The following is a 25100-nucleotide window of genomic DNA, read 5'->3' on the forward strand; positions in this document are numbered from 1 at the left end:
TGTGAGAAAGAGATGAGATGTTAAAAAAAAGGTATAAATCTTCTCATCCACAGCAACTCAGAGACAATCTCCGTCTCGTATCATCAGAGTGAGTGATTTGAGGTCGATGCTCACATGTGCCCGGCACTATGCCAGCCCACCATGTCGCTAAAAATGGAACAAGCAATCGTAGATTCAGCTCCAAGCTCCCCGTCGATAGCAAATTGAGGCCAGTCCCGAACCTAGAGCCCAAGCTTGTCCTGTCCTGTAGTGCCGTCGACACTGGAATCAAGCCTCTTCTGGCCCTCCAAAGTCACCCGCCCAGGGCGATCATGTGTGAATTGAATTGTCATTGCGGCTGTGGCTCGAACTCGAACTGCACAGCCTTGATGGCGGCGCCGTGTAAGCGTCTCATCAGCGGCTTTGCTGTTCCCCTAACAAGTTCTGGCACGCACAGATTGGGGCCAAATCTGCCCCCCCTTGTTTTTTTGTTTGGAACGCTCCAACCCAGCCCCAGTCAGACCCAAGGCTGACTATAGACCCCTAACTGAAAGGGGACAAGTGCCACTCCCGTCAAACTAAGTCCTCTCGACTCCTTTTTCATGTTAGCAGAACCGCTTCTTTTTCTATTTTGCTCCAGCACTACCACCTCTTCCACCTGTTTCATCCCTCATCTCTCCTTCTCAGCGAGCCTGCTGCTTGTCACCTCATTGTTGGAATACCTTCCTTTTCCTTTTCCACGGGCCTTTCGTTCTTCGCCGCGACGAGACCCACCATCCCGCTGTGTTTTGCACATCATATTAGCTGCGGCTCACAACTCCAATCCCCCCCCTCCCCTCTCTCTCCGAAGTAGCATAGCAACCGGGTTGCCCTCCAGTCTCTCTCACAATGAAGTTCTTCTCTGCTGCTGCCCTCGCCCTCAGCGGCAGTGCCCTTGCCCTGGAAGCAGGATGCTTCAGCAAGCACAGCCAACAGCTCGCCGGATACTCTGAGTGCGGCCAGCACGTCTCACTCGAGTACTGCCTGTCAACCCTGGGCTACTCCGAAACCGAAAGCGACCTCGAGGCCTGTTATACCAACGCCGGATGCTCCATCGACGAGGCCGCCTCCGAGGCCAAATATGCCCTGAGGCGATGCGACGAGCTTGACAAAATGGGAGACCTGAAGAAGCGATACCGCGGTGTCTTTGGCAGCCCCCTCGAGACGCACCATGCCCGAGCAGCCCAACCGGCACCTCTCCCAACCCACTGGGTCCGCGACGGCACCCTCCAGTGCATGAGCACATCCACCGTCAAGACGTCGTCCTGCGATATCTCCACCGATAAGGGTGTCCTGCGAACACTTACATGTGTCCCCACCGAGGTGGCCAAGGCCAACTGTGCCCCTGGCCTTATGTGCTCTCTTGACTCTCTGGGTGAGACTGTCTGCATGAAGAAGAAGAACAACCTCGACGTCGGCGGCATCATCATCGCCATCGTCTTCGGCACCGCCATTGTCGTCGCCATCACCTTCCTAACCTTTGCCTGCTGCCGAGAGAGCCGCCACCAGAAGCAGCTCGAGGCCCGCGCCGAGGCCACTGCTCTCGCCCGAGCCCAGACCAAGAAGGCCCGCGCCGCCGAGACGCGAGCTCCTCTGATGCGCCAGGAGGGCCCTGACCCCTTCGCCGACCAGGCCCGGTCTTAGAGAGCCAGGAGAGGTCGAGGTCGTGGCGCTGGCCCAGCACCAAGCAGGCTTGAGGTGGTCAGAGAACAGGAAAACAGCCACGATGTTTTTTTGTGACACACGGCATAAAGGGAGGAAATCGGATCAGCACTTTTTGATGTCTTGCTTTTTCATATTTTGTTTTTCGGCGCATCATGTTGCTCTTCGAGCCGTGGGTACAGGGACAAAGACGGGGAGTGTGGCATAACGTTACAGTACCTTATTAGTATCAAGGACAAAGGTCAAGGGAGGGTGGGCAGCGACTTTGCCGGCTTCTTCTTCAGTCGGGAAGATAGCAAAGGCACGCATCATCAAAAAAGATTTCGTTAGAGATTGAGGCGAGCCTCGGGTAGGAAATGGGGGGATTTGATGTTATTTAAAGAAGCAGCATTGATTTAGATAAGGTACTTGAATTGGAACGGACATTTTGTGACTTATAGATGTTGCAACAGTTCACGTGTTTTGCCTTGAATAAACGAGAAGAAGAACGGAAGCATGTTCGTGGCATCGTCGCACCTTCCGGTATGGAAATAGTCTGGGCTGCTCCAGTTTCGATTAATACAAGAGCCGGCACCTGTTCGGACGACATGGATATAAATCATATAATGCCAGATACTCTCACAATAGTATTTGTTAACTTTGACACACGCATTCAGCATCTCACCAAGAAAGAGAAAATAAACAGCCATGACTTGACAAATGTTATGATTGAATACACTATTCCGGGGGGTATTTATGTCGACACGCTTTCGCACCTAGTTGCTACTCTCGAGTCTCCCCTCCCAATGATAAACCCACACACGTCTAAAATCACACAAGAACACGCGCAAGCGCCATGCTGATTTGATACTTTGATAGTAGCCTATCTCATAGCTTGTCGTCACGTCCAGCAACGACATAATGTTGGTCCTCCTTCGTATCTTCCCCTGCCTTCAAAAATAAAAAAGCTCAAATGCTGTATCTCATCCAGCATCAAGGGCCCAAAGATCTTCTCCCATTCTTGCGGGGGTTGTAAAAGCCGACCCAGGTGTCCACTTTACTGCTTTCATCCGTAGCATTCCCATGATAGCCGCTGTATGTAATGTTTTCGCTGATACCCTTTTTGTGCGTTCCTCTCATAGTACTCTGATTGTTCTCCCAGAGAGAAGCGTCGTCTCTGTGCGTATGTGTATTTGTCGACGCCTGCGCAGTATCCGTAGTATTCATGCCCATCGCAATGCGAAGTGCCCGGGACTCAGCCGTAGCAGACGGCGGGGTGACACCGATCCGTTCCAATAGGTTCATCCGCCTAGAAGGGCTCTCTTCAGTTCCCATGTGCTGCATCTTTTCGAGATCTGCCTAAATCCCGCGCAAAGAGGCATGGCCTACCAAAGGACTGCCAATCTCACCGGGAGCTCCGACTGCCCGAAAATGAGGATTTAGCCCCTCGTCCGTGTCAGGAACCCATCGTATCTTCTTGAGCCCCATAGCATCTTGCTTCACATCAAAGGACCCCCCACCATTTGACAGACTGCCGACAGTATCGCAAAGGTTTAACAGGTCTTGTTCCGAGATGCTGGGGTCACCAGACACCAGACTGACATGTCCCTTGATGTCTACCAGATCAACGTAACCATCCTTGTCGGCAGTGGTCGAATTTGTCAACTCTTTGCACGCCTGTGAGAGTAGCAGGCGCACTGTTACGTGGCGAGGCTGGGCGCGAATGGATCCCAATCCGCTCGGAGATCCAACATGAAATCCTGGTGGGCCGCTTGGAGGACCCCAGCCTGGATTGCCAAATGTCGGTAGAGCAAATGGCTGCTGGGCCGTAGCGGGAGGGAAAGGCTGCGGAGGGCTGTTGATGGGACCCCAAGGGTTGTGGCCCATTGGAAATCCGGAGTCGATAAAAGGGCCTGCAGCAAAGCCGCCTCGGGGTCCTAGTGGTTGATGACGCATGCCGCCAACACCAGCATCTGCACCCAATGGCTCATCGTCTTCAACAAGAACACGGCTTCCGAGATGCTGCGTGTCCTCCTCCTTGTCACGCGAATATCCATGACTGACGCTGCCAGGACGTCCTATCGGTGCTGGTCGTCCAATCGGCTGTCCAGGAGTACCGGGCGCGCTCTCGAATCCAATGGAACCTTGGCGCCCGTGTGTCATGACAGGACCGTCTCTGGTAGGCATGGGATAGCCTTGGTTCATGGGATAGTCACCAGTTGGCTGTGAGAACCCGGGAGGGGGCATTGTGACGGGTGGATAGCCGCGAACCGCAGAGCTGTTAATACCAGGCGGCGGAATCATCATATTATGACCAGGATTCGGTCGAAACCCTACCGGGAAGATGGGATCGTGGCCCGGCCGGTTGGAGAAACCGGGCGGGGGTGGAGGCCCATGGGGACCCAGCCCTGGAGGAGGCTGCATGTTCATCATGGGTAGCTGGAACGGGGCAGATGGGCTTGGGCCCTTGGGCAGTGGCAGCCCAGGTGGTGTACCTGACATTGTAGCTGGCTGTATCGTGACCGGAGTGCCTGCGCTGATTCTCCTCTCGGGCCCAGTCGAACTCGGGCTGGTATACACTGGCGTGACAGAATGTGGTGATGCGCTCTGGCTGGGAACGGATGCTGTCTGCGAGTCAGATGAGCTTGCCGGCCCGGTCCCGTGTTGCTGAGATGTCGTCCTCGGCCGTATGGGAGTTGGTGCCTTGGGGATTGCCGGAGTTGCTACGGGAATCTTTGGCGAAATGAAGCTTGCTGGATTAGGAGGATGTTGAGGCAAGACTGCGGGCAAGATAACAGGAGTCTGCTGCGTCTGGGGAGGCGGCTGTTGCTGTTGCTGATTTCCACGCTTGGCAGGCTGTGAGGGTTGAGTCTGGGCTATCTGAACAGAGGAAACCTTTGGCGCAGCCTTTTCTTCCTTGGCTCGTTGCAGCTGTTCTTCTCTGGCAGCCTCTGCGGCCTCTCGAGACTCCTTCTGGGACTTTGCAGCTCTGGCCTCCTTTTCTCGCTTGTCGCGTTCCTGTTTCTCCTTACGCTCCTGAGCCTCTCGCTCTTTCTGCTCTCGGGCCTCCCGCTCTTTGGTGCGTTGCTCATCCTTGAGCTTCTTTTCTCGCTCTTTAGCCTCGCGCGCTTTTCGTTCCACTTCGGCTTGCTTCTCTTTCTGCTCGTGGATCCGCCGCAGTCGTTCAGCCTCCTTCTTTAGCCGCGCGTCCTCCTCGGCCTTCTTTTGGGCTTCCTTCTGCTTGCGTTTCTCTTCGGCTTTCTGTTTCTGCTCAGCAATCTTCTTCCTCTCGGCTTCGATTCGGGCGGTTTCCTCGGCGGCCTTCTCGGCTTCTTTTCGAGCCTTCTCGTCCGCAAGCGCTTGCTTCCTTTGGGCCGCCTTGTCCTTCTTCTTTTGAGCATTCTTTGCCTTTTTCGCCTTTTGCTCGTCTACCGCTCGGCTTTCCTCCTCCAGCTCTTCTAGTAGCTTTTCTTGACGCTCCTTGGCCACTTTCTCTTTGTACGCGGATAGTACTCGTTGTTCGAACATGCGGGCGGCGAATATCTGGAACATGCGTCGGCCTTCTTCCATTCGCTGCTCTTCTGTCATCGGGTCCTGGCAACAGCACTCAGTATGGAACTTGGACGGCATCACAGATGGGTTGTAGTATACCTCTTCATCCTCATACTCCTCATCTTGACTATCGTCGTAGTCCTCTTCCTCCTCCTCTTCTTCGTCCTCGTAGTCTTCGTCTTCAGGAGGAGGATGGTTGTGAGGAGCGGAGTATGAGCCGTTGGGATGACCGTAGCCGCGAGCGAAGTGCTCTCGCGCGTCCTCTTCTCGGGCCATTCGACGTTCTGCAAGTTGCTCCATCATTTCGATGAAGCGCCTGCCGTCGTTTTTGAGTAGGTCATCCGCTACGGTGAGAATGCCGCCTAAGTCCATGTTACCATATCTGTGCAGAAGTGATTCAAGAAGTTGCGTACCCTTGACTTGGAGACTGTTACCAAACGTCAAGAAATCAGCTACGTCTCGGTCAGGAGAGCCGTGAAATTCTTCGGGAGGTTCGTCGTCGCTATACTCGTCGTCCTCCGCTTCGTCTTCACTGTATGCTTCTTCTAACTCTTCGTCATCGTCGCCCACGTGCTCCACTATTCGACCGCGAGCTGGGGGAGGCCGGGGGTATCCTCCGGGCAAACCTCGCGTTTGGCGGATCGAAAAGTCTCGGGGAGGAGGGGGTAGCATTGGGGGGCCCTCTCCTTGATTTGCAAACTGCTCGAGCTCGAGATAGTATGCATCATACAGACCTTCCAGTTCCTCCTCGATGGCAGTGCGCTTCCTCCCGCAGACGGTACAGCTACAGGTATGCTTCTGCTGCTCCTTCATCTTCTTTAGTACGGCGTCCTTTTCCACCTTGACCAAGGATTTCCGGTCATCCTCGCCCAGGCCAAGCCAGAACTCCTTGATACGCTCGCGCTCCTCGTGATTGCTAGTACTCCATATCTTATCCCTAGACATTCCAGAGCCACGCGGCGCCGGAGTCGCTGGCGCCAAGTCGTCCCCGTGATAGCGATGGTTGTGAGTATGGTGGTTATGACGATGTTGTGCCAGATCCATCTCCTCGGCGTGAACACCGGGACCGGTCTTTTTCTTCTTTTTCTTGTTCTTTTTATTAGCTTTAGGATCTATGATGTGGCCATTCGTCGTCGGCATAGGCTCCGCGTCGTCAGCTAGATCATAAACGTCATCATCCTCATCACTTGCGACAAGCTCATAGTCCGCGGGCATCTGCTTGTCGGAGCTGAGAGCGGGGCTGGGATGGCCATTGGCAGCCTGCGCAGCGGCCGCCTTGGCCGCAGCCTTTTGCCGCCGCTTCTGCTTCTTGCGATTTACCGTAGGCGCCGACGTGTCGAGGCCTGTCGAGTCCGCGGGCGGCGGGGCCTTGTTGGATTTGGCGATGGTGGGCGTCGAGGGCCGGGACGAGTCTGACGGGCTGGCCTTGGGAACGGTGATGAACTTGGAGCCGTCCTTGTTAGTGTATTTGGCAGTGTTTCGAGGCGATGCCGGCGCGAGGGGGGCCGGTTTCTGGTGATGGGCCGGCATCGTGAATCTACGGAAGCAAGGCAGTTGAGAGCATCAAGTCTCGGGACTGGGGGCCCAGGGCGGCTCAAAACGACGCAGCCTGCAGCAGGAAGAAAACAAGCAAGTCAGTCGTCGGGATACTGGGCAAGAGCAGCAGCAGGAAGGGCGTGCGGACGGTCAAGGACTTGGCCAGCTGCGGGTGGCAAAGCACGGCGTTCGAGGTCGATGGCGATGGCTGGGTTTGCTGGTGGAGGTTGCCGGCGACTCAAAATGAGGCACTCACAATCCGCAAAGCCAATTCAGGGTTAGGTCAGCAATGACGCCAGTGGGGGTTTCGAAGAGCCCCGGCCGAGAGCCTGAGCCTGTGAGATGCGGCGCGTCGTGAGGCTCGCGTCGATTGCGTGGGGAAGGCGATTGGGAGAGTCGTGGGCGATGCTCTTGGAGGGCCAGAAATCGATGGAAGTCACCGTGTGGTGTAGTTACATAGCGGCATGTACTTCTGTTATGCAAGAATAGACGTCCCTGTTGAGGCTGGCGAAAACCGGGGCTGAAAGCCGTCTATCAGATTTCGCGCTGGATTTGAAAAGGCGACCCTGTGCAACGGCACGTGATGCCCTTTTAACATCCAGATCCGCAGCCGAAATCTGGCTTTGTGCCTGAGGCGCTGGGGTTGGCGGGCCTACCAAAGCCCAAAGCACAGAGCCAACAGGCGCTATACAGTATGTGCTGTAGGGGTCCTTCCAGGTGCTTCCAGCAGGCGTGGACCTTTATGGCCTGCAAAGTACATGTACCTGTACAACACCGCAAGGGCATGGGCACTCGGTGCTGTGCATCGTACGCAGCGCGGCCTATGTCACTGGCGTGTGCCTGTACCCCGTGATTGGCATCGGTACCGCTGCCCTGCTTCGCTTCAAGCAATGGCGGGCGCACATCACCGCATTCATCACATCACAAGGATTACTACTCCGTACAAAGAGTACATTACTGTACATACAAAGAGGCATTGACTCTTTCCCTGCCTTGTTGCTGTACTCCGTACATGCCTGGGCTAAAACACACCCTTTCAACTTACCTATAAAACAGCAAAACTTAGTCGTTGTTTGGCAATGACGTCTGATTAGAGCGTTTGATACCAGACACTATTTCCTAGGTATTTATAGCGGGCGAGCTCTCCCTGGATTCGGGTGTAGGTTCGGCGCTGGGCCATAGTCACCCCTCGCCTGAAGCTGTGGTGCAAGGGCAAACAAGGGCGAAGCGCTGGTAGTCCTACGGCACAGAATACATAGTCCTGTGATAGGTACCTGTCCTGCGATCAGCATGTAGCCATGCAAGGAGCAGCGGATTTGTTGGGCATCAAGGTCGTACAGATAGTTACCAGCTCGCCTCATTCGGTGTGGCTGCATCTGTGCCTGCCTGCTCGCTGCTGTATTGACATCCATGTAATAACACGTTGCCATTTGCTCGCGAGGCTGCTGCCATGGTCTGATGCCAGAGGGCGGTGGATGATAGCTATTTCGCTACGGCTTTCACAAGGCTCTCTGAGGCATGGATCGTCATAGCTGATGCATCTGGAGTCTGCGTCATAGGTAATGCCACCCTGATCACTACCTGGTAGATGACAGATGGATGTTACCTTGATCCGGCGTCCAATACGTCTCTACTTAAGTAGTTGCTACATATAAAGATTACTCAGATCCATGCAGCCCTTTGATATCAAGCGGGTACCACAATTTGGACGAAGCAAGGGGTCTTCTGTACAAAGGCAGTTAGATTGTTTACACTTACCTACCACGACGGCAACAATGCATCTCGGGACGCAACTTGGCTATCGATATGAATTGGATGCCCGTTTTCCGCATTGAGAGGAGACCCTCGTGCTCTACGTCAAGTTACGTAGCCTACCGCTTTGGGACAGGACCCTCTAGAAACGCCTTGAACGCCATTCGGTGAAGCAGAGTGGCTGTTCACTCTCCTGATCCATTGACATGGGCGCACGTCTACAAGCAGCTGACGCATTGCAGGCAGCAGGCAGGGCAGGGGGCTCTCGCAGCATCTCCAGACTTGCTACACTTACACTTTATTCAATGCTTCAGAATGGTCTCTATTTCTGCCTTGCCGCCCGTCTGCTGGCAGCTGAAAATAAGCCCATCTGCACCAAGTGCACGAAGTTTGTCTGGCGCTCATGCAAGGTAAGAATCCTGCAGAGGGCTGAACCCCACCATTGTCCATCATGGCCTACACTAGCAATCACGGTAACCTGCTTAGGTAGTTACTCGTCGTAGGGCAGTGTTGACATGAGCATGAGCATGAGCAGCCCGCAAAGTGCCTGATGCAAGCCATGAATTAACAGGGGAGACTATTGACATTGGCGGCTCGTTATTCGCCAGAATGCCCCGAGAAGCTTCTTTTCCCGCAAAGCTTGCGCTCATTTCAGCCCTAGCTGGCCCTGTAGTGAATCCTTGGTGTTTTGTCGGGCATCAAACGCGATAGCCCCCAGATTACAGTAGGCCACTCCGTCTTTGTCCCCGGACTGATATCATAACATAGCATTGGACCTGCCATCAACCCGAAGTCCCTGCATGAAAGACGGCAGAAAACGAGACGCGTTGCAATGCACTATGGCGTTCTCGTACAGAGCATCCAGCCGTGCGCCCAATAGACTTGCAAAGCCAGGCTTTGTTTGCTTTCTTAGCGCCTTCGCTCTCATGCGTGATGTTACACCATGGCTTCGAAGGCGGTCGCTCATTCGCCCGAGACTCAGCCTCGCTTGGAAGCGGGACGATCGGTAGTATTCCGCCGACCGAGCGAAGATCAGGACGACTCCGAGGAGAGGCGCAGACAAGAGAAAACAAGAGATAGACAAGAGATAGACTGACAGATCGCATAGACAGACGGGCGTCCAGAGGCAAGTTAGTAGTTGCAGGCTTACATATATGTACATCGCAATAATTTCCTTTATCGAACTCGACACCAACACTAACCCTCTCTAATACTCTCAATGCCACTTTTTAAAAATATCCCCGTCTCCGTAAGACAGTTGAATCGGCCGGCCAGGTACTAGCAGTCAACGCTACTGTGGCCGTAATGCTTCCGGCAAAGGTACAGCCCGTCCCAAGTCAAGACACTTTTGGAATGGCCGAGGCGAAGCTGCGCCGCTGGTTGGCCGGCTTGCTGCTTTATGTAATCTGGCGCGAACTCCTTCTTCTCTTCTTGAGTCGTAAAGTCCGGCCTCAGCGTCAGACGCAAGCCTCAACTCGGCCTCGATCCACCAGCAGTCTAGCGGCCCATCTTGTTGGTGAAACGTTGCTGGGCTGCATTTGCTAAGGACCTGTGCTGTGCTATGCTATTCCTCTTAGCCTTAGCAACGATAGCGCCGTGAGCAGCGCCTTTCCCCCCTTAAACCCTGCTTGTTCCTTTTCTTTTTTTCCCTCCATTCTTTCTTATTTACTGCCTCACATTGATTGTCTCGCTTCAGTTACAACAGCAGCAGCAGCAGCAAAGTTGTGTGATTCTTCTGCCCCTAGCCTGCCCTGATCTGATCCCCATTGGCGCGGCCAAAGTCCTTTGCAGCCGACCGCTCGCCGCAGCGAATAACTGGAGACTCGTCCAAGCTCGTATTCCGATAAATCGCCTGGCAACCAACCAATCCGTTCCACCGCCCTGGTCCAACCCGTATCCCCTAGACGCGACAGTACGATTCTGGGAGGCAGCACAAGAGCGGCGTTCCCGAACCAAGATTCATAACATCGATTATCGAGCTCGATTTGCCCCGGGAGCCACTGCTTTTAAACTGGTCCTGTCCGTCATCCACAGATCTTCGGCGAACAAGGCCGTTGGGACTGGGGGAGTTCCGTTTGGCACAAGAATTCCGACGCCTGGCCCTGTCTGCCTGCTTTTCGCTTTCGTTTCCCACTTGACGACTTTGTCCGTCCATCTATCCATATACAGCAGCTCTTAATCGCATCGCTTCAACATGGCTAGTGGGAGTCCGCAAAATGTCATCCGCAGGTACGATCGACGTTCATGCCTCTGTTATTGTTGTTATTGTTGTCACTGGTGGCTTTCTATTCGTTCGATGCCGGGTGTTGAGCCCATGATTTGGCTTGAGCCATGGCAGAATCTGCTAGACAACGGAATTGTTTTGCTAACCAGAGCAAACTTGTAGGAAGCTCGTCATCATCGGAGATGGTGCCTGCGGCAAGACAAGTCTGCTCAGCGTCTTCACACTTGGTTATTTCCCTACAGTATGTTATTCCAAGCTCTCTCTCTACTCTAGACAAAGTGTATGCGGTCGCTAACCATGATGTAGCATTACGTGAGTTTCCATCGCGATTGCGCACTCGCACAGCCGAGATTAACGTCCCAATACAGATTCCCACCGTCTTCGAAAACTACGTAACCGACTGCAGAGTAGATGGCAAGTCCGTGCAGCTTGCTCTGTGGGATACGGCCGGCCAAGAAGACTACGAACGCTTACGACCCCTTGCCTACTCCAAGGCGCATGTCATCCTAATAGGCTTCTCCGTCGATACGCCCGATTCTCTTGACAATGTCAAACACAAGGTTCGATGGCGCCCATTCGGCATGTGATGGAATGGCTGTGTGCTGATATATTGTTGTTATTCTAGTGGATTGAGGAAGCTACTCGCCTTTGCGAAGGAGTACCGATCATACTCGTCGGATTAAAGAAAGATCTGCGCGATGATCCCGTTGCCATCGAGGAGATGCGCAAAAAATCATTGCGATTCGTCACTGCGCACGACGGCGAGGGCGTCGCTCGAGAGATTGGCGCTAAGAGATATCTCGAATGCTCCAGTTTGAGTGGAGAGGGCGTTGATGATGTGTTTGAGGCGGCTACCCGAGCGGCTCTCCTCACATTCGAGAAGGGGGAGAGCACAGGCTGTTGCGTTGTTCTGTAGGACTTGGAATCTTGTCCTCACGCGTCAAACGAAAGTCGACATGAAATACTTGGCCCAAAGGAAAGTGGCCGGATAACGCACAATTATGAGCCTGCATCTTAACGAATGAGGCCATGACATGATGCTTGCATCTTCTAAGCTTGTTGCTGCTTGGCAAAGCACAGTTCATCCCCATCTCTGCTGAGACGAGTATAAGCGCAATGCTTCTCTCTCCATTACACGGCCTTTGAAACTAATGTTTCTTCCTTCCTTGGAATTGCAGCTGATTACATCACATCAAGTATTGCATAAAAGCATACATACAACCACTACGAGAACATGGTCTCGGCCTGAGAGAGTCGGGGTTACCAGCCGTCCTTTCGCCGTTCCTTCTAGTTTACCTTATTGGAAAGCTCTGTTTATTTTTTACTCTTGGATTTTTAAATGCTGTTTTTATCGCAAATGTTTGGCAAGCGTATTCTGTCGCAGCGGAGAAGAAGCGCTTCAAAGCGAGGCGGTTTCAACCTCTGTACTAATATGGTGGATGGCATAGATCAACAACTGGTATATTGTGTTTTTTTGTCCCGTTTTCGTGGTATATGGGACTTTTTTTGGACGGAAAAGGGTGAATGATGGAGAGGGCGATTTTTATACTCTGCTATTTTAGCAATAAGAATGTCGAGTCTCCCAATTGAATGCTCATGTCATCACTTGTGATCTATTTTTTTCTCCATTATGCTCACTTTATTTTGACCACACTATCGATTTTGGATATATCATGGGTGGTATTATACAATTCTTCATATTCATACATGGCGTCTATTTCGTTTCTTCCTTTTTTTTTCTCCTACAATCCCCATATCATTCCCTTCTCTACCTCTTCCAGTCGTGATTCCACGGCTCCTTCGCAGGACTGTCCGTCTGGAACCTAGCATACTCTATCGGCACGCCCTCAAGCCCATAGACGCACTTCTTCTCCATGGCGACTCGGTACAGATATCCCTCGCCCCTCGACCCAGGCCCGACCGTCTTGCGCAGCTCCTCGCATGCATTGTACATGCCCGCGTGCATCCTGCTCCTCTCCTTCTCAATGGCCTCGTGCTGCTTGCGGCGGAAGAGCATCCAGGCGCGATGGATGGTCCAGTGGCGGAGGTATCGCTGGCGGGCCATGCGCAGGGGAGGGGGGGCCGGGGAGAACATGTTGCGGCGGAGGGTGCGGATGCGGTTGAAGTTTTCGGATTTGGGGGCGGAGCGGTTGCGACGGGCGGCTTTGGGGGCGGATGCTGGGGTGGGAAGTTTGCGGGCGAGGGAGGAGGAGGTTGTCGAGAAGAGGCGGGGGGTTGTAGTTGTCATGGTTGTGGTTTTGGTGGAGGGTGTGGTTCGTGAGAGGAGGGAGAGGCGGCTGAAGAGCCCGGTGAGGGAGGAGGACGCCATTTTGGAGAGAGTGTTGAGTTGAAGATGTTGATTTATCGTTTGTATCTCTCTAGGGAGGGAGGCGATTGAGGTTCGACGAATCTCGCCTTGGTGTTGAGAATCTTTGTGGGGTGATCGAGGCGTAGATGCTTGGATGCCCGCTCCTTGGAATTGAATTGAGTGTGTCTAGAGCGAGACCCGACTCAATTCTTCCCTCCTCTTTCTGAATATCGAGTTGGGATGGGAAAAGACGATGGGAACGAAGCTGTTTGTCGCTTTGCTCGTGTGGTTTGCTGAAGCTTTGCTTGACGCTATCGCCAGAGAAAATGCGATGATGGTGGGTGGCGGATAAACTTAAATCCGGCTAAATCATTCTGCTGTAAGTCTCGCGATGAAAGTTACAGCAAGGGTATTGAACCGAAAGATGTGTTTGTTATTTTTAATTTAATTTATATTTAGATTTTTCCATTATATAACTAATGATTAATTTTCAATTTTTTCCCTTAGTTCAACAATCTTTTTGTTGTGAGGTTGGTAATGGAACTTGGAATCGGTTTCAATTCTGCTCTCCAGTACAGAGTACACTAGCATCATTTCTTGCCAATGCAACACCATGTTAATGGAATAAGTGGGATTTTGTCATAATTAATCTCCCTAATAATTTTATGTATATCGTCTATTGTACAGTTACAGGTCCTCTCTCCCCAATTGCTGATTTGATCAATATCGACGCGATCATCTCATGCTGTATATATTCTCCCACTATGCAACACACCGATTATAGGTTGCAGCATCCGTATAGGCTCTCTGTTGCAATGATGTCCACGTTTTCAAGCCAAAGAAGGTTTTTGACATATTCAATTGCCTCTTCAGCAGTGCGATAACCCAATGCTCTTATTGACCGCCTCAACTCAATAAGAAACGGGACTTGTGCTTCGGGATCCAGTAATGAGCAAGCTGTTACAATCGCCCAGAGACGTAGTTTCTGGAGCTGTACAGGAACCTCATAACAAGGCACTTGCAGTAGTTTTCCAAGCCGGTCTCCAAGAGGGTCTATATCGGCCCAGTGGAAAGACGCCAATTGCTTCAACTTTGACATGACCATCAAGCATGCGAGCTGTACCATTCTCTGCACAACAAAGACAGGATAGTTTGTATGCGGATCATCTTCTGGAGATTTAGGTGCTGATAGTATAAAGTGGCTCGCAGAACCCAATTTCTCGGCCAGAGCCGCGTCATGGGTCCAGAATAGGGGATCGTTGGCGTTCCGATTGACCATCGCGATGACTGATGCTGTTACTCTAAGCATAGCGTATATCCGCTCTCCTTGAGGTGCTATTGTTCTGGCATCGTTTAGTAAAATTTGCAACGTATTTGACATGTCGCTGTCATAGTTCATTTCCGAAGGATTGACGCAGTGTTTTGGAATGGGAAATCGAGGATACCGATCGAGCATGGAAGCGCCCATTAAATCAACACTATTCACCTATTAGCAGTTGCAGGAATCTCGATCCTGGCATGCGGAGATACTCACAAAAAAGCCATCAATGAAATCTCCCTGTCCAATTCGTCAAACCCGTTGCGAAGATGATATATCCGCTCCAAACCATTCATATGCATAAGATACCGATCCCAATTTCCCACGCGTGTCTAGACATGATAAAGTCTTTAGTTTCTGGTTAAAATAAAAACAGTTGCCAAGAGGTCTCTTACATCAATGCATATAAATCCCATAATGATTGCTACAACGCCGATGCTTACGCACTCTTCGCGACTACTCAGTCGATGGGATAGCTGGGTGAGTGATCTGCTGTAGTATTTATTCGCCTCGGGATTGCTTAAATACTCCACATCGGGACAGGATGTAATATCTTCAGGGACGGTGCGACCTCGAATCACAATGGCTTGTGCAAGCCACAGATCAAACGCGGTTGGATCTGAGAGGCCAATTTGAACCCATGAGGTGCGGAACGGTCGATATACGTAGTCGGCCTCAGCCGCCACTATGATGTGCGTTAGGAATATGATTTCCAGCAACAATTATAAATAAGCTGTATGAACTGAACACTTACTGAAGCTGATAAGTTCGCAAGCACGAGCATTCGTGTCAACGAGATGTAATTGAAACGACGGTGGCATCCTCCCAAGAGGTGGTGACTCAGCCGCCTCAATCTTCACTGGCTTTGCCTCAGATGCATCTCCACTAGAAGCGACTTCAAGGGGAATAATCTTAAATCTTGGCTTTTTGCGCTTCGAACGGCCAACGTCTGCCATGACATGGCGACGAATGTAGGCAAGGTTGTGGCGGCTCCGACTCTCCTCTGGGTGTGAGATGTTGACAAAGGAGAATTGCTTAGAGCCCATGATGAAATGCACAGACAAGTTTTGGTGAAACAAAGAGGAACTTGAATTTGAATTAGTAGTTTGAAAAGACCAAGTTTTAGTTGCATAGATGTAGATTCGGAGACGGGGAGCCGCATTAATAAATGCTCGGGTAGCCTGCCGAGAATCTCCAGTCCCTTTTTTAGCACCAAATCCTAGTCGGTGGGCTTATCGCTCCACAGGCTCCCGGACGAATGCGGAGGAAACGTCACCACAGGAAATACGGAATAACAGTTGGACAGTGTAAGAAGAGTTTAGAAAACTAGGTAATTTGGCATGTGAAGGCTAAATTAATACTATATCTTATTTAGGGCCCGTTCTCGCGGGAGATGAATTTGTCCGAGTTAAGAGTTACCCCCAGAGCTTGTTAATTGCCAACTATGCCGCCACTAACAGAGATGCACTCTCCAGTAATCCATCGGCTCTTCTCGTTTGCAAGAAGCAGCACTGAGTCTGCAATATCCTCGACCGTTCCAAATCGCCTCTCTGCTCGTGTCAAGTTGAGCAACCCTTCCTTCAACATTTCAAACTCTTCAGCCTTTAGTGAGTCGGTGAGCACGGGGCCGGGCATCACCGTGTTAATGGTGATGCGTTTGTTGTCGGCTCCAAGCTTCCTAATTGTCAGCTCCTGTCAGGCGAATGGTGTTGAATTAGTTTAAGCACTTACATCTCTTGCTAGACTGTACGTCAAAGCGTCCATGGCTGCCTTTGCGGCTCCGTAGATGGCCTCGATTCCGAGCTTTGAAGCCACGCTGCCGACATTGATGATCCTTCCGCCTTGTGGCATGTGTGGGACTGTAGCTTGGATGAGATACAGTGGCCCCAAAACACAAGTATTGAATGTTTTTTCGACATTCTCTTGGCCCATGATCAAGGCAGGCTCTCGCGAAGCCCATGCGGCATTGTTAACTATGCAATAAGTTATCAGCTCAAGCCTCCATGGTACCATTCAATGGCAAACACTCACCAAGGATATCGATACGATCAACACCAAATCCCTCAATGGCCTTTTCCACTAGTTTCTTGGTTCCCTCAGGCGTGGTGACATCCTGTTGAATAATCACGACGCTGCCCTTGCCTGCAACTTCTTCAATGCTCGCTGCAACTTTCAAAGATCGAGGAGCAGTGGCTTCCGAGACATAGTTGATAGCAACACGAGCACCATTCCTAGCAAGAGCAAGAGCGATGGCAGCTCCGATGCCGTTCTCTTTGCCGGAACCAGTGATGATGGCGGTCTTGCCGGCCAGGGAGAGGGAGTCTGTGGTTGACATTGTGAAGTAGAGTAGTTTCAGAGAATTGTATAATAAAACAGTGATTGTGATTGCTCGAGATGAACTTGGAAGGCGAGATGAAGACTGTATTTATAATTATCCCTCACGCTGCTACTTCTACTTGGATTTGACAAACTACATCTTGAACCCCTTCATGAGTCAGTTGTCAGTCAATTTGTTGATTTGTAAGACGAGAAATCGATGGAATTACATTACGATTATTCTGTTACGAACTGAACCATGATGCAATTATTTACACGTTAGAAGCCTATCATGAACTCTTTACACCGTGTAAGTGGCTCAACATAGGAGCTAGCATCTCGTCTGCGACGAAAATGGAAGTAAGAGAACCTTGCATGCACTAGCATTATGTGGACCCAGCGCCAGAGATCAGATCCATAGACTATTCCAGGAATAGAAAAAGGACATCCTTGTCTGCATAAGCCCGGGATATTCACGGCCTCCATGGCTTCCACGGACACTCAAGTTTGTCCGAGTGCAACACGGTTGGCGATCAGGAGGAGGAGTTGGATGTAAAAGGAGAGTGTGAAGTGAAAAAGATTCCATCAGAGCTTTTGTTTAGTAATTACGGTCATTTTTGCATTTGCTTTTAGCCAGAATAGGGCTTCGAATATGACTCACTGTGGTTGTTGAAGATGGTACGGGCGCCGAGCAAATGTACAACCAGACCTCAACCATGAGTTGGCAGCCTACTTACACCTTTTTGCCGACGCATCAGGCTTTATAGAGAAATGATATAGACCAAAATTCTCTAGGCTAATTGATTGTTAAACATTGTAATCGCCTCTACAGACAAGTTGTCATTTACAATCAGTATTAGGGGACCAATAAGCTATGGCAATTGGGTTAATAATTGTGTAGCTATTCCCAGCCTATGGTATCAACTCCGTGTTTTATGGTATCAACTCCGTACTATGGTAATGGAAGAACTAAAATAAAGAGCTGTCTACGGGTTCATTGTTCTCACTTCGTTCAGTTTTTCTGAATCTAAAACAAATGACATTCTTCTAGAAATAATAACAGTTCTGGTATCTTAAAAAACAATCCAAGTACAATCCAAGTGGATATACAATAAAACATTCGCTCATAATCGTCTCTCCAAGACGCCATACCCACGTTACCCATCCATACTACCCTGACTGTATGCTCTTGTACGACAGATAGACCTGTAATGCACCCTCCACACTCTGCACAATGCCAAAGAATATAGTAACTGCAAAAACGAGTATCGCTATCCAAAACGTGTACCATTGGACGCCATTCCTTCTGTCAAACCACCATTGCGAAATGTTTCTGGGACTGGACTCATCAAACGCCTGCTTCAGGATAACAAGTTGATCATGCCAGTAGTTAAAATTCTCAAGTCTGCGCTCCCGGGTACGAAGAGAACCGCATTTTAATAGTCGCGGGTCAATCTTGGCAATACTCTTTAGCCAGTTTGTCGTCTCACTATCTGAGGATGGGAAGAGAAGAGCGAGAGTATCTAGCGTTTCTTGGAGAAATGATGCCGGAAACGGGCTGTTGTCTAGGCTATATTGTTGTTAGTCGATTGTCTGGGCTTTGTATCGTTTGTTTGGTAGGATTTGCCTGCTTACGTTTTTTGAAGCTGAAGAAAGCTCGCGCAGTGAAAAATAAAGACAACCTGGTCGTCGTCCACAAGCCGCAGATGGTCTGCCAGGTTTGTTGTCCATCGAATCTCAATGCCCGCTATGCGATTCAAGTTTCGAGCTGTAAATACTTTGCCAAGCTTAGGCCGGTCTGCTTGCAGCGTCTTCTGAGGACAAAAATAGGCTGCCAAAGCATTATTCAAAGAGCCACTCTTCCATGGTACAGCAGTCAATCCGGATAGGCCAGCAGAAATCCCATTGAGCTCAATCTCCGTCATCACAAGCAAGCTTGCACACATGTCTATGCCATGGTTGATGTCGGCAGCAGTAGATGCAGACGGGCACTTTTCCGCAACTGCTACTTGCTCGAATATTTCATCTCTGGAAGCCCCATCTAGGATTTTTCTGGCGATCGACGCAATGTCCGCGTGGGAGTCGGCACAGAATCCGTCACAGCCATCGAGTCGCAGGCGCTGAATACGCTTGGAATAATATTTAAAGTAAGGCGACATGCTGCCATGACGGTCTGAGGCCTCCCATAGTGCCTCAAGCAGCCCCTCCTGTACCGATCCTGAGATTGGGAATTTCTGCAGCGGCTCATTTAAAGCCTCAGACTGCGACATTTGAGAGACGTTGGGATTCATCGCAATAACATCGGATTCAGATGATATATGGGATTATAGAAGACCAAGGATAGACAGAATCATTGCATTTTTGTTCACATTTCTATTGATGGGGCGATTTTGAGGCTCTTTGCCCAGGTTTTGAATGTCACCCTCACTTATACCAGGATTCGTGGCGGAATAGGTAAGGTGGACACAGCCTTCAAAGATCCACTAACAATGGGACATGGTTGATGTTGATTGGAATCAAAGTCGTTAGAACAACAACAGTCAAGGGTCACTTGGGATTGAATAAATCTAGCGATAAAATCACAATCGTTAAGTGGTGCAGTTACGTGTATTCATACTCCAGACCTTAGATCTCAACTCTTCTTCAGCGGTTTTACAGCGGTTTTACACATGGTCTCACGGTCTTGCAGATGTATTGTTGTTACCTGCATGCAACCCTCTTTATAGTTGGTGTGATTGTCGGCGGCTAATATGCCCCCCAGCTGCAGCATTTGAGCCTCCCTGTGAGCCTTACGCACTCCATCAACCTTGTCTGCATACGCATATCGAGGCAGTGCACGAAGATGTCGCATCCAATAGTTGATGGGAGTGACATCAGGAATCACAAGCACTGCCAAAATGTTGCCGTTCTTTTCCTTTCCCCCCCTCAGACCCAAGTCCAACTAACACTATTTCTCAATAATACACTTCTTGCCTGGCAAAAGTTACACTTACCAGGCATCTCCCTTCTGACACTTACAAATTCCGCCCATCTCAAAGTACACTAAATGAGTCAACGGCCAACAACTCTGTTTGACTGTCCCGGTGAATACAGCCGCTAAAGAGCGCCGCGATGTCCTTCGTTTCGCGAAGTCCAAAGACGTGGCCATACGCGCAGAGTTCGGCACAGGACTCCGTCGGAAAGTTATTAGGGACACTACATCCAGGGCTGCTCGGCGACATCCTCTGTTGGGAGGCCAAGGGGGAGGCCCGGAGGTTATTCGAGAGCAGCCTCAAAAAGTCCATCCTCGACTACTTGCTCGAGCACAGCGACAAGGCGCAAGAGTCTGGCAGCTACCTTTCCATCCCCCTGTTTATGGTTGGGAAGCGGGCAAAGCGAGCGAAGCCTGTTGTTATGCTCGTGTCGGATGATAAAGTCGCCCGCAAGGAAGCATATGATTTGATTCTTCATAGCGACATCATGGCCAAATACCCGGGCTTCGAACTTGGGCACTCAGACTTTGAAAAGCTCATGGCCTGGGCCGGCGACTCTGTCTCCGTTTTCTCGTTACAGCAAGAAGGCACTCCAGATTGTTATCGATTAATCTCAGGCCAAGAGGTCTCAGACAAAGAGGCCTCAGACAGACAGGTCTCAGGCAGGAAGATTCTTGCCAGCGCCAGCTTAGGAGCTCTTGGGACCGAGTCCATCGCAAGAGCCCGCAACGTATATGGAGATCGCTCTAGAGGCGATGACACATCCCCTGATCGTAATTCCGTGCCCAAACAAGGTCTGGGCCCCGCCGCAGCCGCTCTCGCCATAGCCGGTGCCGCAAAGTATCTCCAGGCTGGCAAAGTCGAAAAGGAAGAGAGACGTCGAGGCCGCAGCCGAAGCCGAAGCTTTACTTCCTCTGACGATGATCACTCACCTCCTCGTTCTCGCTCACGCTCACGTCGCCGCCAGCGTAGCACTTCTACCTCCGCCAAGGCCGCAGTCGGGACTGCCGCCGTCGCTGGCCTTGTCCAGCATTTCCGCAACAAGTCAAGGACGCGGTCAAAGTCACGATCCAGGTCACGACTTAGAAGCGGATCCCGCAGCAAATCGACGCTTAAGCGCAGCATTTCTACGTCAGCCAGACTAGGTTTGTTTCGAACGGCCACTGCGGGCGGTGTTGTAAGCTATATGGGCAAACACATGTTGCTTAGCATCAGCCATTTCTTGAGAGATTCACCATCGATCGAGTTGCCGGCGCATAAGTTCGAAGCAAGCCAGATCAGCGACTGCGAAATAACGGGCCTGGGCGATTTCGACGATGACGACGACGATGAGACAGACACGGATTTTGTTGAAACTGTAAGGCAGGGCAGCGTTTCAGATGTGGACGAGAGTAAAGACTCCGAGATGGACGACTCGTATACCCCTACATCAGCCTCAGAAAGCGATAGAAATTCTCAGAGGCGACTCTCTATCTCCCTGCAAGAGCCCAGCTCCCCGGAAGGGCGGTTAATCGGCAAAGGCAAACCTGTTGTCTGCAGTGAAGAGCTCGACTATGCCTTCTTCGAAGTGGACATGAGCTCTCCTTCAGAGTCCCCGCTCAACAACGCAATTTCACTTACTGATCTCGACAAAATCGAGTCTGGTCCCCGCAACACGGCTGTGAAGACTGTGGCCTCAAACGGTAGAGTCGTCCATGGACTCATGTCGGAGGATACACTTCCCGTACGGCTTCCTCACTCTAAAGGGTTCACCGAGGTATATACTGCGAGGTTCTTTGGGTCGCTTGGCCCTGGAGACTGTGGAGGCTGGGTCAGAGACAAGGTGACTGGTCGCCTCTTTGGACACGTCTTTGCAGGCAATCTATCCAACGGCTTGACTGCCATTATGCCCGCCAAACTTGTTTTCGAACATGCTCGAGCTCAGTTAGATCAACGATTTGCATTGACAGCGCACCAGAATCAAAATGCCGCATTCAGCTTCTCCGCACTTAAAGAAAAAGTTGAATATTACTTTTCGATTGAAAACTTGGCTGGGGATCTATATCTTCGCGCGCGAATGGACTCGCAAGGCTTTGTGCCTTTACACCTTATTACGTCTTTCAAGGGTATGCGACAGCTCACAGACGATATCGACATCGTTCGTGCGGTTTGTGAGTTCTCTGTTGAACTCGATTTCGCCGTTGGCGATGATGGCATCGAACGCGTACGACGAAGCCAGGGGTGGGAAAGCTTCGTGTTGCCTCTTGACGAACGGGATGAGTCTGCTCGAAACTCTGGACCAGCCTATCTTTCCTTCAAGAATCGAGAACTGAAGCCCCATCATAAGCTACAAGAACTCAAGCAGTCGACATTGCAGAGCATAGATGATAATGATGATGACAGCACATATGGCTCTGCGGCAAAAAGGCCGCTGTCACTTCCTAAGGGCATCACCAATATGTTTAGATCAAGGGTCAAGCAAGCTAAACTCGTCAAGAAATATGTCTGCCGAGATCCAACCGCCGCAGGTCTTTATTCCGACGTAAAGCCTGATTTTCCGCTCTCCCAGTGCCCAGAGTGTTCGTCTGGGAAGACGTATAATGCATATTACATGGCAGCAGACCATCTTCGGCGGAGGCATTTCCAACGGCATTATCAAGAGACACTTGTCAACAGCAACAGCAGGGTCGTTCGTTTATCGTCAGCTGTGTCGGATCTCCGGTTGTGGACTGAAGAGGTTCTTGCGAAGGCGGATGAGCCTCTTGGCTCATCCATTGCAGAGGTTACTGAAGATGAAGCTTCGCATTCAACCGAGAAAGTTTCCCCTTCTCAAGACGTCACTAAGAATGTTTCCCCTTCTTATGATGCGAATGAGAATGCTTCCCCTTCTCACGACGTCAACGAGAATGTTTCCCCTTCTCACGATGTCAATTCATCTGGGCCATCGTTTCAGCCTCTGACAGATGCGCCCTTCCCTTATCCCAGTTTTGATCGCGTTGAGCCCTATGCACCACTATACCCATCCTGGAATACACCGTTACCTGGGCTCAGCTTCTCACCACATTCAGTGTCGACGGCGACTCCCAGCTCAATTGCCAATTCTCCTTACCAGTTGTACAATGTCAATTCTTATGGGTCACGATCACAATTTCAGGTGATTGAAGAAGAGTTGAATGAAGTCCCTGGTCTAACTTCCGGTTCTCTTCAAGGGTATGAGTTATATCAGCCGTCCTACAATTTTGATCCCCTTGCACCAGCATATCAACCACTTGAGGGACCACCGTCAGCCGCGTACGCGCCAAAGATATCAGCTGATGATGATTTCCGACTTTACGGCACAAATTTCTCCCCGTTAACGTCCCCAGTTCTCACTTCGTCCGATTTCTCCTTATTCCCAGCCGCAACGACGAAGATGGATGAAAGTAGCTCATCAGCAGCTCCTATCGTGACATCGCGTCAAGCCATCGCTAGCCGTTCAAGCGGACGCTTAAGCTCGGATCAGAGGCGCAAATCATCCAAGTTCTTATGCACCATCTGTAACGACCATCCAGGTGGCTTCCGAGGGCCTCATGAGCTCGATCGTCATATGCGTCGACATGACAGCAACAAAATGACAAGGAAGTTTATATGCCGCGACCCGACCTCCGTTGGCATCAAGCCCGATATCCAAGCCATCAATCCGCTATCGAAGTGCAAATCTTGCTTGACACAGGAGCAGTACGATACTGTAGCCGGAGCAATATCTCACTTATACATTGAGCATATGATAGATCCATCCACTAGGAAGTCACACGCCGATCAAAGCAAAAGATCGCTGATAGAGCAACTTAAGGTTTGGTGTTGTGAAGTACAGGTTGATGGAAACGGGCGAATACTGGCACAAGCTGGTGACGCAAGTGCAGCGCTGCAGGCCGAGGGAGATGATATTCCTGGTTTCCTAAAGGCTCTAGACAGTCACAAGACTTTGAAGTCATTCGAGCCAGGCAAGAAAGGAGAATCAGCGACGAGCAGAACGGTCGCCCAGTTGTCCAAGTTCCAGCAGATGAGAGAGTCTAACAACGCCTTGACCGAGTCGATGACTTCATCAATGCAGCTTGATCATTCCTCAATTGTTTCAAGCAGACAGCTCGATGGAATGATTTACACCGAGGGTGAGCCTTCGGCGATGGACTGCGACGACGACAACGAAGATACAGAAATGACCTCTGATATACCAGAGCCCTCCGGTTCACCGCCAGCGGGTGCTGGAGGTCCTGATGTTCAGGAGATCGTTTGCTCCAATTGCTTTACCCAAGATAGTCTGGTTTGGCCAACAAGCCCGGAAGAAAAACCTCTTTGCGTGGATTGCAGCAGAAATCTGCCCACCTCTCAAGATTCTGCACGGCCATCGTACAACGGCTCTTTCTCTCCCACTGCCATCGCAGTTCGGCGAGAACGACAAGCTCAGCGTGAGCGAAAAGCTCAGGAACAGCGCGACCACGCCCTGATTGGAGACCGAAGAGGTTCAATGACCAATTTTCTCTCTTCCACTGCCGCCACAACTCGACAGCAGCAATATCTTGAACAACTGCAGCAACCACCTCGCAGCAGCAAGCGGCCACGGCCCGTGGTAGCGTGTATCGAGTGTCGGAAGCGCAAGACGCGATGTGATGGCCAATATCCTTGCTTGGCGTGCCATAGGTCGAACCGTTCCTGCAAAAGAGCCGACCCGGGCTCGTTTAACCCCTCTGTGGGCTCAGACGCAGAAGTATCTGAGCCTCACATGGCACCCTGGGTTCAGGATAACATCAGCAAGCCATTCGCAAGCGTGGCCAATGCCTTTAAGAATTCTCTCCTATCTCGGCAGCCTGAGCGTGAACTCACGCGGAATCGAAGTAGGTCGATCACTAAGCCAGACAAAAGCCAGACTGCAAACACCACCGATACCTCTCCTGTCATTGGTACCGGAGGCGTCATCAATAATGCCAACGTTGGTGCTCATAAGGACCTCTCGAGGCTCCATGCTGGCTTAGCATCTCCCAACGACGTCGATTCAGATGACGTGCGTCACACCGAAGCGGATAGATGGCTTATGAAATGATAACTTTCCATCGGAAAAAGAAAGAGAAAAAAACTTTAAAGAAAGAAAAATGAGACACGATCAGGTTGCATGACAAGCATGCCTGAAAACGATATTACTGCCAACTATTACCAGCGCTGACGATGAAGGATGACTCCTTCAGACTGATTGAAGTTAGGTTACGAGGAAATGACTATGATGGAATGTTTAAAGGGCTGGAAATGAAAGATGAATCCAATGTTTCTTTGCTACGGGGATTAGAAAAGCAATCTCATACAACTTGATATATTGTTTGTATCTTATAGTCGGACTATCTAGCGTTTGTTACACGTTTCAAATATACCAATCCCAATTCATGTTCATCTCTTCAGAAGCTCCGTTATTTTCAAGTCACAGGAAATGTAAGGAATACAAATGACATTCAC

At 50.8% G+C, this 25100-nt stretch overlaps 8 protein-coding genes across 8 annotated transcripts; 3 read left to right on the top strand and 5 right to left on the bottom strand.

Annotated features, from left to right (window-relative positions):
- Nucleotides 1-867: 867 nt before the first annotated feature.
- T069G_07521 (uncharacterized protein) lies at nucleotides 868-1662 on the top strand (the record flags this gene model as incomplete). Its single annotated transcript, XM_056174731.1, has 1 exon — nucleotides 868-1662. The coding sequence occupies one exon, from the start codon at nucleotides 868-870 to the stop codon at nucleotides 1660-1662; it is 795 nt and encodes a 264-aa protein (XP_056028310.1).
- Nucleotides 1663-2652: 990 nt separating this feature from the next.
- Nucleotides 2653-6741, bottom strand: T069G_07522 (salt tolerance down-regulator domain-containing protein; the record flags this gene model as incomplete). Its single annotated transcript, XM_056174732.1, has 9 exons — nucleotides 2653-3014; nucleotides 3069-3835; nucleotides 3893-3992; nucleotides 4035-4098; nucleotides 4183-4439; nucleotides 4506-5253; nucleotides 5311-5573; nucleotides 5625-6182; nucleotides 6237-6741. 9 exons carry the CDS (start codon nucleotides 6739-6741, stop codon nucleotides 2653-2655), a joined length of 3624 nt encoding a protein of 1207 aa, XP_056028311.1.
- A 3952-nt stretch (nucleotides 6742-10693) lies between these two features.
- On the top strand, nucleotides 10694-11639 carry T069G_07523 (ras family domain-containing protein; the record flags this gene model as incomplete). Its single annotated transcript, XM_056174733.1, has 4 exons — nucleotides 10694-10728; nucleotides 10886-10964; nucleotides 11092-11283; nucleotides 11349-11639. 4 exons carry the CDS (start codon nucleotides 10694-10696, stop codon nucleotides 11637-11639), a joined length of 597 nt encoding a protein of 198 aa, XP_056028312.1.
- Nucleotides 11640-12491: 852 nt separating this feature from the next.
- Nucleotides 12492-13052, bottom strand: T069G_07524 (uncharacterized protein; the record flags this gene model as incomplete). Its single annotated transcript, XM_056174734.1, has 1 exon — nucleotides 12492-13052. One exon carries the CDS (start codon nucleotides 13050-13052, stop codon nucleotides 12492-12494), a length of 561 nt encoding a protein of 186 aa, XP_056028313.1.
- Nucleotides 13053-13809: 757 nt separating this feature from the next.
- Nucleotides 13810-15395, bottom strand: T069G_07525 (fungal specific transcription factor domain-containing protein; the record flags this gene model as incomplete). Its single annotated transcript, XM_056174735.1, has 4 exons — nucleotides 13810-14509; nucleotides 14566-14681; nucleotides 14745-15034; nucleotides 15104-15395. The coding sequence occupies 4 exons, from the start codon at nucleotides 15393-15395 to the stop codon at nucleotides 13810-13812; spliced, it is 1398 nt and encodes a 465-aa protein (XP_056028314.1).
- Nucleotides 15396-15780: 385 nt separating this feature from the next.
- T069G_07526 (enoyl-(Acyl carrier protein) reductase domain-containing protein) lies at nucleotides 15781-16684 on the bottom strand (the record flags this gene model as incomplete). The annotated part of the gene is made up of 3 exons (XM_056174736.1): nucleotides 15781-16023; nucleotides 16081-16322; nucleotides 16381-16684. The coding sequence occupies 3 exons, from the start codon at nucleotides 16682-16684 to the stop codon at nucleotides 15781-15783; spliced, it is 789 nt and encodes a 262-aa protein (XP_056028315.1).
- A 1151-nt stretch (nucleotides 16685-17835) lies between these two features.
- T069G_07527 (uncharacterized protein) lies at nucleotides 17836-18956 on the bottom strand (the record flags this gene model as incomplete). The annotated part of the gene is made up of 2 exons (XM_056174737.1): nucleotides 17836-18235; nucleotides 18301-18956. The coding sequence occupies 2 exons, from the start codon at nucleotides 18954-18956 to the stop codon at nucleotides 17836-17838; spliced, it is 1056 nt and encodes a 351-aa protein (XP_056028316.1).
- An 820-nt stretch (nucleotides 18957-19776) lies between these two features.
- Nucleotides 19777-24696, top strand: T069G_07528 (la domain-containing protein; the record flags this gene model as incomplete). Its single annotated transcript, XM_056174738.1, has 1 exon — nucleotides 19777-24696. One exon carries the CDS (start codon nucleotides 19777-19779, stop codon nucleotides 24694-24696), a length of 4920 nt encoding a protein of 1639 aa, XP_056028317.1.
- Nucleotides 24697-25100: the final 404 nt, after the last annotated feature.

Source organism: Trichoderma breve, chromosome 4, assembly GCF_028502605.1.
Source record: "Trichoderma breve strain T069 chromosome 4, whole genome shotgun sequence".
NCBI lineage: Eukaryota > Fungi > Ascomycota > Sordariomycetes > Hypocreales > Hypocreaceae > Trichoderma > Trichoderma breve.